We start from the raw sequence: 14,907 nt of genomic DNA, 5'->3' as shown, positions 1-14,907 counted from the left end.
GCTCATGCAATTATAGTTTTATTTTATTATTATTTTATTTTAAGTGTGATAGCAGAGATTGAACCCAGGGCCTCACCCATGCATTCTACTGTTCAGCCACCTCCCTGGACTGGTATTTCATCTTATTATAAGTGAAACAGAGGCAGAGAGAGACAGATCAGAGCATAGATCCACCAACTATGGAGCAACACCTGTTTGTCTTTGTTGCTCTCATGTGGGACCAGGGTTCAAACCCAGAGCTCACACATACAAGGCAGGCTCTCTACTGCTGAACCACTTCCCTCGTTCAGTTTTAATATTTTTAAATTATAGTTTCAGGTTGTTTTTTAATAATATTTATTTATTTATTCCCTTTTGTGGCCCTTGTTGTTTTATTGCTGTTGTTATTGATGCCGTCGTTGTTGTATAGGACCGAGAGAAATGGAGAGAGGAGAGGAAGACAGAGAGGGAGAGAAAGACAGACACCTGCAGACCTGCTTCACCGGCCGGCTGGCTGGTGAAGGGACCCCCTGCAGGTGGATAGCACAATGGTTATGCAAATGGACTCCTATACCTGAGGCTTCTAAATTCCAGGTTCAATCCTCCACACACAAACCAGAACTGACCAGTGTTCTGGTAAATAGTAATAATAATAATGATAATATAAAAAAGAGTTGATATATTTTTCTTTTTTTCAAGTTCATGTGTTTCAATTCTAGATCTCCACTTCTGAATGAAATCATCCCACAGTTGTCTTCTCAACTGACTCTTTGAATTTGGCTTATCTCCCATTCTTGTTCTCTTAATTTGTTTAAGAATTATACTGTCTTGTCGAAACGGGCATTGGCGCATTCTGTTAAGTGCACATATTACAAAGCTCAAGGGCCCAGGTTTGAGCCCCTGCTCCCCACCTGCAAGGGGGACGCTTCATGAGTAGTGAAGCAGGTCTGCAGATATCTAACTTTCTCTCGCCCTCTCCATCTCCCCCTCCTCTCTTAATCTCTCTCTGTCCTATCAAGTATAATAGAAATATGAAGGAAAATAAAAAAGCTACTGGGAGCAGTGGATTCTTAATGCCAGAACCAAGCCCATCAACAACACTGGTGGCAATAAAAACAAACAAACAAAAAAGGAATTATCTTGTCATTGTTTCAAAGACTTTTGTCTAAGGAATTCTCCCACCAATAGTGGATTTACTGGTTTTTTTTTTTTAAATATACATTTAAAGAATCTTTTGGATTTAAATATTTTAAGCTTATTTTTTTCTCACTTTAAGCAAATGATATTTTCCTTTTTCAAATTATCTTTATTTTATTTATTGGATAGAGTCAGCCAGAAATGGAGAGGGAAGGAGGAGATAGAGAGGGAAAGAGGCAAAGAGACACCTGCAGCCCTGCTTCACCACTTGTGAAGCTTTCCCCCCTGCAGGTGGGAACTGGGGGCTTGAACCCAGGTCCTTGTCCACTGTAATGTGTGCACTTTACCAGGTGCACCACTACCTGGCCCCAATCTTTTCTTTTTTATAATTAAAAATTATCTTTATTTGTTGGCTAGAGATAGTCAGAAACTGAGAGGGAAGTGGGAGATAGAGAGGAAGAGAGACAGAAAGACATCTGCAGCCCTGCTTCACCACTCTCAAAGCTTCCTCCCTGCAGGTGGGGAGCGGGGGCTCAAACCTGGGTCCTTATGCATTATAACATGTCCACTCAGCCAGATGCACCACCACCCAGCCCCACAAATGACCTTTTTCCAAGTTATGATTTCATTGAACAGATGTTTTCATTATTGGAGAAACTTGTGTTTCTTACATTTTTAGGGTTCATGAATCTTGAGTAACCCACTTATTTGTGGTTCACTTTGACCCATTAAAGTTATTGGAATATTGAATTTTATCCAGAACAGCAAAATATATATATATAATCAAAAGGCTAAGCTCCAGAGCAAGTAGAGTGTGTATATATTTTTAGTTCCTTTTTTTTGATTTTTAAATTTTTTATATATTTATTTTATTTATTTATTCCCTTTTGTTGCCCTTGTTGTTTTATTGTTGTAGTTATTATTGTTGTTGTCATTGTTGGATAGGACAGAGAGAAATGGAGAGAGGAGGGGAAGACAGAGAAAGGGAGAGAAAGATAGACACCTGCAGACCTGCTTCACCACCTGTGAAGTGACTCCCCTGCAGGTGGGGAGCCAGGGTTCGAACCGGGATCCTTATGCCGGTCCTTGTGCTTTGCGCCACCTGCGCTTAACCCGCTGCGCTACAGCCCGACTCCCGTATTTTTAGTTCCTATAGATCACATAAAGGATGGAGGAACCCAACTTCTTTTTGCCCCTTCACTGTGAAGAGGAGGAGAGAGAGAGAGAGGGAGGGAGAGGGAGAGGTGAGTGGTGAGTAGTAGTGCATGGAATTTTGAAGTTAGGTCTAAGAATGTTTCTTGAGCATAAAGTGCTAAATATAATAAATATAAATATAATTGCCAATGAAGGTTGTAGGATCTTTTCTTGAGAGGTTTTAAAAATAGACTCATCTTTTACCTCAGAAGAGCTGTGTTACCAGGAAGCAGATTGATTACAGTGTGGTTCCCATTTAGACCTGCACCAACAACCTGACTCTTATCTTTGTGCAAGGAAAGCCTCCAACCATTCTCTGGGGCCCCTCCATCATTGCCGGCCTTCATGTTACACTCTGAGTGCTCCAAACACTCTGCTTCCAAGGACAACTTCATATTTAATCCTTTACTTTCATCACCAAGAAGAAACCTCTGAGCCTTCCAAGTCCTGCCTTGGAACCTCCTCACTTGTTTGTAAATGTTTTCTTATAGTGATTCAATTGGGCCAGATGGAGAAAACATTTACTTCTGGTTTTGACCAGGTTACCAGTGTGTTTTTTGCCATGTCAGCCTGCTCCCTGGGTTGTTTGTGGTGGCTCGCGTTCTCTTGCTCAACCCTCTGCCCCCTGAGGGTACTAACCTGAGAAAGGAGACCCTCACTGGGTAAAGCCTGTGGTCAGCCACTGAGTCTCGATGTTTCCTGGTGGATACTGACCGGACACTTGGAGAGCATCCCTTTATGCCCCTGCTAACTGCAGAAAAATGGCACCATTGTCCCAACCCTTTGTTTGATGGGAGAAACTAAATGGAAAGGAGCAATGTACTACTGCCAACTGTCAAAACATTTGCATTCATTTATTGTATTATTTGTATATGCATGTGAATGAGAGAGGGAGAGAGAGGGACAAAGACAAAGACCCAGAGTGCAACTCCACCATCTATGGCACTCCATTTGGCTTTTGTCTTGTTCTGTGGTGCTGGACATTGAACTTCCCCAGCTCTTTGCTCCATTTTAGACATAATAGAGTCCAAGCAGACAGTTTTCCTTCGTCAGATCTAACTTTAGGCATTAACAGTGTGACACAGATACAGGCTGGGTGTGTGGCATTTCATAGTCTGTTTCTGTCATGTGGGACACACATCTTTTTTGGCAACAGATCGGATATATTTAAGTGCAGCTAAGAGTCCAAGCAGACAGTTTTCCTTCGTCAGATCTAACTTTAGGCATTAACAGTGTGACACAGATACAGGCTGGGTGTGTGGCATTTCATAGTCTGTTTCCGTCATGTGGGACACACATCTTTTTTGGCAACAGATCGGATATATTTAAGTGCAGCTAAGTCTTGATCCATTGTCTCTCACAGGTCATCCAGGGGACCACAACTTTGCTGCCTCAGTGGGACAAGTGTGTCAACTTTATCGAAAGTAGTCTCCCGTATGTTGTTGGGAAGATGTTTGTGGATGTGCACTTCCAGGAAGATAAGAAGGAGATGGTGAGTGCTGATCCCAGCACACCCAGGTGGACACAGTGACAGCTGAGCCCTTCACAGGAGGGTGTGGGGGCTGGGTGGTGGCGCACCTGGTTGAGCGCACATGCCACAGGAGAGTGTGAACCCCACCCAGGCCCTTAGCAGACTCCCAAGCAGTGAAGCTAGATGACAGGTTTCGTGGAGGGGAGGACATCTTACAGGAACCATGCTCACCAAGTACACACTGGAAAGTACTCAAATGTAGAGTGTCATCATGAAAATTGAGGCCATTGAATAGTCAGGAAAGAAGCATGAAACTGGGCCACAGAGAGTCAGAATTTCTCCTGCAGATGTAAAATGTGCAAAGTCACTGTGAAGAAAAAGAGGCTGGAGACACTGATGATGAAATCTTGGAACTCTTGTGATTAAAAAAAAAAAAGGAGATATTCTAGCCAGGCCACTCTTTTAGGGACGGGGAAGGTAGAGACACAGAGATGAGATGATTTGTGATATTTTTAGCAATTATTCAGTGTCATTGAAATAGGAACAAAAGACAGGACTCCCCTACCCCCATCCTTACACTGTTTTTTTTTTTTTTTTTTTAACTTCAGCAGTGTGGCATTTATCTCACAAAACACTCTCTGACTATTTTTCATAAATGTGAAAAAATCCTTTTATTTTGGAAAATTTGATGCATAAATGAAAGTGGAATGAGCAGAGCAGTGGAAAGAACTTCCATGTGCCTGTGATCTGTGTTTATTTGCAATTGCTGTAATGGCCCAGACAGATACACTTACAGAAAGCTGAGGCTGATTTTATTCATCTACTCAACAAATACTTGGCGACCGTCTAGTCTGTGCCAGGCTCTGTTCTAGGGATGTGGGATACAGCGGAGAGTAAAGAAGACAAAGAACCTGGATAGCATTGAGTTCACACACTGTCTGAGGATGGGCACAGACAACACAGTGCAGGCATTAAACAGCAGGTTTGAGATGTTAAAGGTTCTGGGGGAAAAGAGAAAGAAAGTGCCAGGGTAGAGGGACTTGGTGCTGAAAGGGTAAGTGTTCAGGTGGATTGTAGGAGTTTGGATAGTGGTCAGGGGCAGCCTCTCTGTGCACATGACTTTGGGCAGAGTGGAAGTAGGAGAAAGAATTAGATATGGCTGAGATAGTCAGGGTAGAGTGTTTTAGGCAGGAGGAGCAGCTGCAGAGACACGTGCCTGAAGATCTGGCAGACTGGCAGGAAGGGCCCTCTGGCTGAAGTGCAGTGAGCTGGGTGAGGGCAGTAGGTACTGAGCTCAGCAGTGACAGCCGGGGTGGCATTCTGCAAGGCCCTGCACACCATTGTAAGGTTGTTGACTTTGACCCAGAGCCGAGGAGGGAGTTAACACAGACTACCCAGAGATCTGATGTGGCCAGGTTGCTGTGTTGAGAAGAGACTGTAGGGGGCTGAGACTAGAGGCAAGGAGACCAGCTGACTCCTGGAGTGACCAGGTTCACAAGGAAGGTGACCTGGAGCAGGTGCTAGCAACAGAAGCCATGAGAAGGGGTTGGATTCTGAGAACGTTCAGAAGGGTAGAACCAACATAATTTGCTGACAGATTGAACAAGGGATCCAAGAGAGACTTGCATCTGAGTAACTGGAAGCACAGTCAAGGGTTGCTTCACACTGGGGATACATTCTGAGAAATGCTTCATTAATGACTTCACTGTTGTGTGACGGTCACAGAGTGTAATTACACAAACCCAGATGGCACAGCCTATACACACAGGCTAGATAGAGGTGCTATCCTCTCTCTGTGTGTCTAGTTCTTTATTAGTGGTTTAATACTCATTTGCAAAATTAGAAGATTATATGGGATTTCACACGTGTGTATGTGTGTACACAATTCACTACAGCCACCATCAAAGTCCCTGTGTCCCCTTCCCTCTGATAACCATCATATTTTTTAAATCCTAGGAGTCAGTTTGGCCTCTCTCTTTTTTTGCAAGTTCATTGGATTTAGTTATCAACATTACACCTCTTATTTCACTTAGTTCAGTCACCTATTCATTTTATCCCCAATGCTACGGTCTCATCGTTTATCCTTGCAAGGCAGTATTCCACTGGTGGTTCAGATAGAGGCTGAGACAAAGTCTATGACAGCTGCTGTGGCGGGTCCACAGGACACCCTAGTGGTACCAGAAGCCTCTAGTTAGTGTCTTTGGATTCTTTCAGTTTCTCAGTGATATGGGTAGAAAGGTCACTTAAGGAGAGCAAGGATGGGCACGCAGCAGGTGTTGAAGTCTGAAGAGAGAAAAGAAGGTGTGACATTCTTATCCAGGGATGTGGGAGGGGGAGTAAATGGAGGAAGTACCATAGGGCTCTCTGGAGGCAGCAGTGGTCTAGGTAGGGCTGGAGGGCATGAATTTTATTTTTATTAGTGATATAATAATGACCCACAAGATAGGAAGGGTAAGGAAGGGTCCCTATTCTTTATCCCTCTGGGAGTATGGACCAAAGATCTTTATGGGGTGCGGAAGGTGGGAGGTCTGGCTTCTGTAATTGCTTCTACACTGGACATGGGCATTGGCAGGTCGATCCATACCCCCAGCCCGTTTCTATCTTTCCCTAGTGGGGTAGGGCTCTGGAGAGGTGGGGTTCCAGGAGACATTGGTGAAGTCGTCTGCTCAGGGAAGGCAGGATGGCATCATGGTAGTATTTTTCAACTTCTGTCTATGAGTGAGATCATCCCTGGCTTCTGTAATTACTTCTCCGCTGGACATGGACACTGGCAGGTCGATCTATACTCCCAGCCTATTTTTTTTTCCCTCCAGGGTTATTGCTGGGGCTCGGTGCCTGCACCATGAATCCACTGCTCCTGGAGGCCATTCTTTCCCCCGTTTTGTTGCCCTGGCCATTTCTCCCCCTTTTTGTTGCCCTTGTTGTTGTAGCCTCGCTGTGGCCACCATCATTGCCATTGTTGATGTTGCTCGTTGCTGGATAGGACAGAGAAGAAATGGAGAGAGGAGGGGAAGACAGAGAGGGGGAGAGAAAGACAGACACCTGCAGACTTGCTTCATCGCCCGTGAAGCAACTCCCCTGCAGGTGGGGAGCCGGGGACTCGAACCGGGATCCTTATGCCAGTCCCTGTGCCTTGCGCCACATGCGCTTAACCCACTGCGCCACCGCCCGACCCCCTCCCAGCCTGTTTTTATCTTTCCCTAGTGGGTACATTGGTGAGGTCATCTGCCCAGGAAAGTTAGGTTGGCATCATGGCAGCATCAGCAACTTGGTGGCTAAAGAGCATTAAGATGTAAAACAGAACACAATTGTGGTCCGGGAGGTGGTACAGTGGTAAAGCTCTGGACTCTCAAGCATGAGGTCCTGAGTTCGATCCCCGGCAGCACATGTGCCAGAGTGATGTCTGGCTCTTTCTCTCTCCTCCTATCTTTCTCATAAATAAATAAAATCTTAAAAAAAAAACAAACAGAACACAATTGTTTAGTAAGCAAGAACCTGAAGGTAAGAATATAGCAGATAAGATTTGGGGTCTTCGTGTTGGAAGAAGCTAGGGAGTCTATTTTAGGTATATTCCAACGGGCCCATAACTTTACTAATTTTGTCTGAGCCCGATATCTAGCATGTAGGTGGGCTCAAAGTATTGTCTGGGAAGATGGTGTTAGAGTTGAGAATAGGACTAGAAAGCTGGATCAAGGAAGAGAGTAGTTCCCAAATATAGGGAAAGTATGTAAATACCAATAACTGTAAACCCCATCGATCTGCCTGATCTAGGGCTCATGTCTATTCATACTTAGCACAGAAACCTGTGTAACCTCTGCGTCCTTGCCAGTATGAACTTGAATTCCATGGCTCATAGCTAGGAACATCCTAGGCTTCACTCATTTCAGGACCAGTCTTCCTGGAGTGGTGAGTATGTTGACCTAGCCTCCCTTCGGAGAGTGGGGCAGTTTCTACTATGGTTGTTCTACATTGAGGGCAAGGTCCTGTAAAGGCCCACAAGAGGGTTTATTATGTTATTCTTGATGGAGATGACCAGTGATGGTGGAGAGAGGGATCTGTCATAGGTGTAGACCCATCACACTCCCTGACTAGAGCTCCAGATGATGGAGTGGCCTGGTGGTGACCAAAAGAGCCATCATTGTAGTGTGCTGGTTTCTTGACCTTATCCAACTTTTGTCGTCTTTACTTTATCTGACAAGGGCTAGGCTTAGAGTGATTGAGGGAAGTGAATAGGAAGTAGGTGAGGAAGGTATCTAGGTCTAAGTAGAAACTCTTTGATTAAGTATTTTATGGTGTCTTCTTTTTAGGTCTTTCTACTTGCTTGAGTCACTGAAACTATTGTGCACTTTTACTTTAAGGTATATATTTTCTCCTAACTTATGGATACATGTGTAAGTGTGCCCTATCTCATGGACCCTGGTCTATATCTAGGTTCTATAACTGTCAGGAGATGTGCCACCCGAAATGGAATTAAGGAGTCCTGTGAGCTAGGAAAGGACTCACCTGAGTATTGGAGCTGGAGGGTTGACATCCTAGGCCTGCTGTCTTTGGACAGTCCAAAGTGCAACATTTCAAGGTGGCACTGGTTATATTGATTTGGTTGAGATTAGCAGATGTAGTATCAAATAGTATGGATCAAAAGAAGCATGATGGAAAACAAGCAAAGCCCCAGAGGTTCCACACAAGACCTTACCATGATTTATGTCATTTAACACTATTTACAAATAACTGTATATATGTATTTTTTTTCTTTTTTGCCTAGATGGTTATTGGTGGGGCTCGGTGCCTGTACTATGAATCCACTGTTCCTGGAGGCCATTTTCCCCATTTTGTTGCCCTTGTTGTTTATCGTTGTTGTTGTTATTGTTGCCATTGCTGCTGTTGTTGTTGAATAGGACAGAGAGAAATGGAGAGAGGAGGGGAAGACAGAGAGGAGAGAAAGATAGACACCTGCAGACCTGCTTCACCGCCTGTGAAGTAACCCCCTGCAGGTGGGGAGCTAGGAACTCAAACCAAGATCTGTAAGCTGGTCCTAGTGCTTAGTGCCATGTGCGCTTAACCTGCTGTCCTACCGCCCAGCCCCCACAAATAACTATATTTTATATACTTACAAGACCAGTCGCTTCTAGTCTAAGATTATAGGTGATTTAATATTTCATAAGAAAGAAAGAAAATTATTATTAGAAATGCATTAACACTTTGAACGCAGTGTTGAAATTCAGTTTCCTAATTTGAAACCTTAAATGCTTAGATTGAAGGAATGTATACTCAGAACTGAAGTGTATGTATTAAAATGCTCGAGACATTCAGTCTATTTTTCCTCTCTCATATTGATTAAATAGTGATTTATAAGACTATAAGTTAGTAGTAGTATATATTAACACTATTCCCACTACTAAAGGTCTATGCCCCTATCCCAGCCCCCCTACAGTGGAGCTGAAAATCTACTCCCCCACCACGAGTGTTTTTACTTTGGTGCAATAGTCCAAACTCAGTCAACATCTGCTTTGCAATTCCCTTTCTGTTCTACTTTCTCAACTTCTGTTAATGAGTAGGATCATCCCATACTCCTCTTTCTCTTTCTGACCTGTCTCACTTAACATGATTCCTTCTAGCTCCATCCAAGATGGGTCGAAGAAGGTGGATTATTTATTCTTAATAGCTGAGTCATATTCAATTATGTATATATACCACAACTTGCTTATCCACTCATTTGTTGCTGGACACCTGGGTTGCTTCCAGGTTTTGGTTATTACAAATTGTACTGCTATGAACATAGGTATACACACATCTTTTTGGATGGGTATGTTTGGTTCCTTAGGATATATCCCAGGAGAGGAATTGCAGGGTCACAGGGAAGGTCCATTTCTAGCCTTCTGAGAGTTCTCCAGACTGCTCTCCACAAGGGTTGGACCAATTGACATTCCCACCAGCAATGCAGGAGGGTTCCTTTGTCCCCACAATCTCTGTAGCATTTGTTGCTGCTATGTTTTCTGATGTATAACATTCTCACAGGGGTGAGGAGTTATCTCATTGTTGTCTTTATTTGCATTTTTCTGACAATCAGTGACCTGGAACAATTTTTCATATGTCATTTGGCCTTCTGTATCTCTTCTGTAGTGAATATTCTGTTTATATACTTTTGAATTAGGTCATTTACTTTTTTGTTGCTAAGTTTGGTGAGCCATTTACATATTTTGTTAGCCTCTTGTCTGATGGATGGCATGTAAAAATCTCCCATTCTGTGAGGAGTCTCTTTGGGTTATGGTTTCTTTTGCTGTGCAGAAGCTTTTCAATTTGATATAGTCCCACTGGTTTGTTTTTGTTTTAGTCTTCCTTGCAATTGGGTCCATATCATCAAAGATGTCCTTGAGATTTGGATGGGAAAACGCTCTACCAATATTTTCTTCTAAGCAATTGGTAGTTTCTGGTCTAACATTCATGTCCTTGATCCATTTGGAGTTGACTTTTGTTTCTGGTGAGATATAGTGGTTCAGTTTCTTCTGCACGTTTCAACTCAATTTCCCAGCACCATTTGTTGAAGAGAGGAGGGCATAACTTTCAGGGGACACTGCACGTGGCAGCAGGCCCTTCACCATCTGCATTGAAGAAGAGGATGGGATTTAATTAGACCTTTGAATCTGACCTTTTCTTTTTTGATTAAAATATTTATTTATCTGGTGGAGACAGAGAATTGAGAGAGAAGGGGGAGACAGAGAGGGAGAGAGAGAGAAAGACACTTGCAGCTCTGTTTTACCATTGAGAAACTTTTCCCCTGCAGGTGGGGACCTGGAGCTTGAACCTGGGTCCTTGAGCCTGGTAACATGTGCACTCTACCAGGTGCACCACTGCTTGACCTTTTCTTTTTGGGGTTTGCATTTTTCAGTGATGAATTATATTTTACAAATGGCAAGACACAAAAAGCACAGATGAAGCCAGATATCTGGGCATGACTAACAACAACCTGTGGCAGTCAGATACAATCAGCGCATGAGTAGTATGCATGCAGGTGGCTAATGAACACTGAATTTCAAGACACAGAGAAAGGCTGGGAAGTTATGATAATTCAGATGGTTACTATTCTGTGCTGCTACATAAAAATACCAGTCAGCCAGTTAATATTATGTACTGTGCTGCAGTTTGCTTTAGAATACCAAGAAATCGGAGTTCATTTACCTCTGCTAATTTGGTTTTGCTGTCTTTTGACACTTTGGACAATTTCCTGGCAAGCCTGAGGCTTTATATTTGAACCTTAGAGCTCTCCTCTCGTGAATAATTCCACTGAAGAATTAATGTCTTTTTTCATACATCCAGTATTCCCATTGTGTATCTTATTTCATTCCTTGGTCTGTGTAAATGGATTGAGAATTTATCAGATAATCACAGTGGTAACATTATAAGTTCTGGGACAGATACAAAACCAATTAAGGGATAATGGAAGTTTTTTTTTTTAAAAAAAAACATAGTGGGAATTTATATTTTGGCAGTAGAAGAATTTTAAGTAATAAGAAAAGTATGAGACTTAATTTGTTTTTCTCAATTTTGGTGTGAAAGTCGCTCTTTCATCTGTCAGAGTGTGACACTCTGAAGTAAAGTGGATTCCGGCAATTTCCTCCCTTATTTTGAAGGAGATGGAACATGGGGGTAGTTTGATACTTACATGGATACTCATGCATTTTTACATACAATTATTTGCCTCCTTTATGCGGAAGCTATTTGCCTCAGGGAATATTCAAGTTGGAAACTTATAAGAGAAATATCTAGCTTTTAATAGCCTTGCTACAGGGCTCCCATCCAAGAACTGCCTGGAACCATTGAGTGACTAGAAAAACACTCTGTATTATTAGCTACAGTCTCTCCAGGAGTGAGCCCAGACTCCGGTTCTGTAGGGTCCTGGCCAGGGGCTGCTAGGACTTTTGCTTGTTAGTTTATTTTTAAATTTTTATTGTCACCACGGTTATCACTACTGGCAGCCAATTTTCCTTTTTTAAAATTATTTTTATTTGATAGGATAAAGAGAAATTGAGAGGGGAGAGAGAGAGCGAGAGACAGCTGTAGACCTGCTTCACCACTTATGAATGTCCCCTCTGCAGGTGGGGAGCAGGGGCTTGAACCTGGATCCTTGTTGCGTACGGTAATGTGTGCGTGTACCCAAGTGCACCCTAACCCTCCTTTTTCTTTTTTTGAAAGTAGTCAGGAATGGACTTTTAGGGAAAAGCCCCCACCTTTTAAATCTTAGTACTCTGGTGACCAAACTAAGTGTGTCTTGGTGATGCCATTCCATGACTTTTCACTCAGATTCTCTCTCTTCCTCCCAATTTTCAGAACCCCAAGTAGGGCATTGCCAGAAAACTTCTTTAATTGTTTATCTTAGCTATAATACGTCTGCATTATTTAAAGCTACTGCGTATAAGCTCAACATTGAGTGAGTTGCTTTTGTGGACAGGATAAGGAAGCAGGGCTACCTCAGAGAGTCCCTGATGTGTTGGCATTAGGAGTAGAGATGACACTCTTGTCTTTTGTGACAAACCCTGCTCTGCATGTCCTGGATGCCAGGACAGAGTGCCAGGGGTGTGTGTATGGAGGGGGAGTGGTCGAAAGTTCTTTCTTGCATTTTCTTTTTGATTGTTTTCTCTTCCATATCCTTTTGATGACGAAGGGTAAGCCATTTCTTTGATGTGTGAGTAAATATCCACAAGATAAAGCCACATCCATAGAAGGTCCAGTGTGACTGTGACAGTCGGGATATAAAGCCTTCAAAAATCTGCCTAGCACAGGTAAAAAGGAAACAAGCCATCACTGAGGCTTAAGGAGATGGGCTGGCTGGCACCCTTCTGAGAGCTTTCAGGGTGTTAACTCACTTAATTCCCACCAGTGCTCCTATGCTATTATTATTGCCTCTGCTTTCCAGGTGAGGAAACTGAGGTCCCATGGTCATATAGCTAAAAATATTTGGGGTGGGGTTTTAACTTAGACAATTCATTGGGTCGTGATGTATTTCCCTCTTTTCTCTTTTCCTCTCTTTCCTTCCTTCCTTTTTTTTTCCTATTGAGTGAATTTTTTCAGTGTTTTTAAATCTTTTTATTTATTTATTTTTATTCATTTTTCCCCTTTTGTTGCCCTTGTTGTTTGTTGTTGCTGTTATTATTGTTGTTGGATAGGGCAGAGAGAAATGGAGAGAGGAGGGGAAGACAGAGGGGGAGAGAAAGACAGACACCTGCAGACCTGCTTCACCACCTGTGAAACGAACCCCCTGCAGGTCGGGAGCTGGGGGGCTCGAACCAGGATCCTTACGCCAGTCCTTGTGCTTCATGCCACATGCGCTTAACCCGCTGCACTACCGCCCAACTCCCCTTTCTTTCTTACCAGAGTACTGCTCAGCTCTGGCTTATAGTGGTGCTGGGGATTGAGTCTGGGACCTCTGCCTCAGGAGTGAAAGTCTTATTGCATAGCCACATAACCATTATGCTGTCTCCCTGGGCCCAACAATCTAGCTTTTTTTTTTTTTTTGTGCCTCTAGGGTCGCTGGGGTTCAGTGCCTGCACTACAAATCCACTGCTCCTGGAGGCTACCTTTTCCCTTTTGTTGCCCTTGTTGTATATTGTTGTTGTTGTCGTCACTGTTGGATAGGACAGAGAGAAATGGAGGGGGGGGGAAGACAGAGGGGGAGAGAAAGACAGACACCTGCAGACCTGCTTCACCGGAGGAAGAGGAGCCGGGGGCTTGAACCTGGATCCTTAAGCCGGTTCTTGCGCTTCATGCCTTGTGCGCTCAGCCCACTGCCGCCGCCCAGACCCCCTAACAATTTAGCTTTAACCACTGTTTCTTTGCTTCTCTTTCTCTCTCTCCCCTCATTGTGTGTGTGTGAGAATCTGACCAATCAAAGCACTACACCGTTTTTTTGTTACTCTAACCCAGGACCACATGCATATAAGGCACACACACACTCTGCTGCTAATCTCCTTGCTCTGTATGCCCCATCTTGCTTCTCTCTTAAACGCACTCAGATCAGGGGCCAGGCAGTGGCACACCTGGTTAATTAAGCGCACACATTACAGTGCACAAGGACCCACATTCAAGCCCCTGGTCACCCCTGCAGAGGGAAAGTTTCATGAGTGGTGAAGCAAGGATGCAGGTGTTGCTTTGTGTCTTTCCCTATCTCTGTCCTTCACCCCCTCTCAGTTTCTCTCCATCTCTGTCCAATAATAAATAAATAAGTAAATAAATAAATAAATAAATAATAAAAAGATTTTTAAAAAAGACACTCAAATCATCATTATGACTGAAGAAAAGTCTTAGTGGGGAGGCTTCTTAATGGCTCCCCTACAATTAATTAATCCTTATCAGAGTTATTCTAATATTAAAATTGTATAAAATAGAGGGCACATATGTCTTAGCATTTTAGATGCAGCAAACAATTAAAATAGATTTTGTTTCTTGTTTTCAATATTTTGCAGACAAATGCAGTGAAACCTTAATTGAAACCCAACCAGTTGACATTGCATTTTTGTGTTCACATATTTGTCGGAAGAGAGAAACAATAAGTGATCACCAGAGATTACATCTAAGAGCTATGTCTGGGAGTCGGGCAGTGGCGCAGTGGGTTAAGCGCATGTGGCGCAAAGTGCAGGGACTGGCGTAAGGATCCCGGTTCGAGCCCCCGGCTCCCCACCTGCAGGGGAGTCGCTTCACGGGCGGTGAAGCAGGTCTGCAGGTGTCTATCTTTCTCTCCCCTCTCTCTCTGTCTTCCCCTCCTCTCTCCATTTCTCTCTGTCCTATCCAACAACAAAGCAACATCAACAATGGCAATAATAACCGCAACGAGGCTGCAACAACTAGGGCAACAAAAGGGGAAAAAAGGCCTCCAGGAGCGGTGGATTCATGGTGCAGGCACCGAGCCCAGCAATAACCCTGGAGGAAAAAAAAAAAAAAGAGCTATGTCTTTGTTATGTATCCCAGTTTATCTCTGTTTCAGTCCATGCAATGACTCAGTTTCCAGTGTTTCCTATACATTATTCTGAAGAATGATCTTGATGTTTGGAACAATAGCCTGGAGGGCTGCAGGGTAAACCCTCTCCCGGGTTCTCCTTGGGCTGGTTGAGCAGTAGGAGATAGGAAGAAATTTA

General features: G+C 43.5%; 1 protein-coding gene across 1 annotated transcript in view; it reads left to right on the top strand.

The window, feature by feature from the left end:
* PHEX (phosphate regulating endopeptidase X-linked) overlaps positions 1-14,907 on the top strand; it is a 256,270-nt gene that overhangs the window by 85,922 nt on the left and 155,441 nt on the right. The window contains exon 11 of the mRNA XM_060183651.1: positions 3,674-3,802. Coding sequence (XP_060039634.1) covers positions 3,674-3,802 — 129 coding nt within the window. The remainder of the gene's footprint in view (positions 1-3,673; positions 3,803-14,907) is intronic.

Source organism: Erinaceus europaeus, chromosome X, assembly GCF_950295315.1.
Source record: "Erinaceus europaeus chromosome X, mEriEur2.1, whole genome shotgun sequence".
Classification (NCBI taxonomy): domain Eukaryota; kingdom Metazoa; phylum Chordata; class Mammalia; order Eulipotyphla; family Erinaceidae; genus Erinaceus; species Erinaceus europaeus.
The sequence above is the reverse complement of the archived record's forward strand: the minus strand, read 5'-3'. Positions and strand labels throughout refer to the sequence as shown.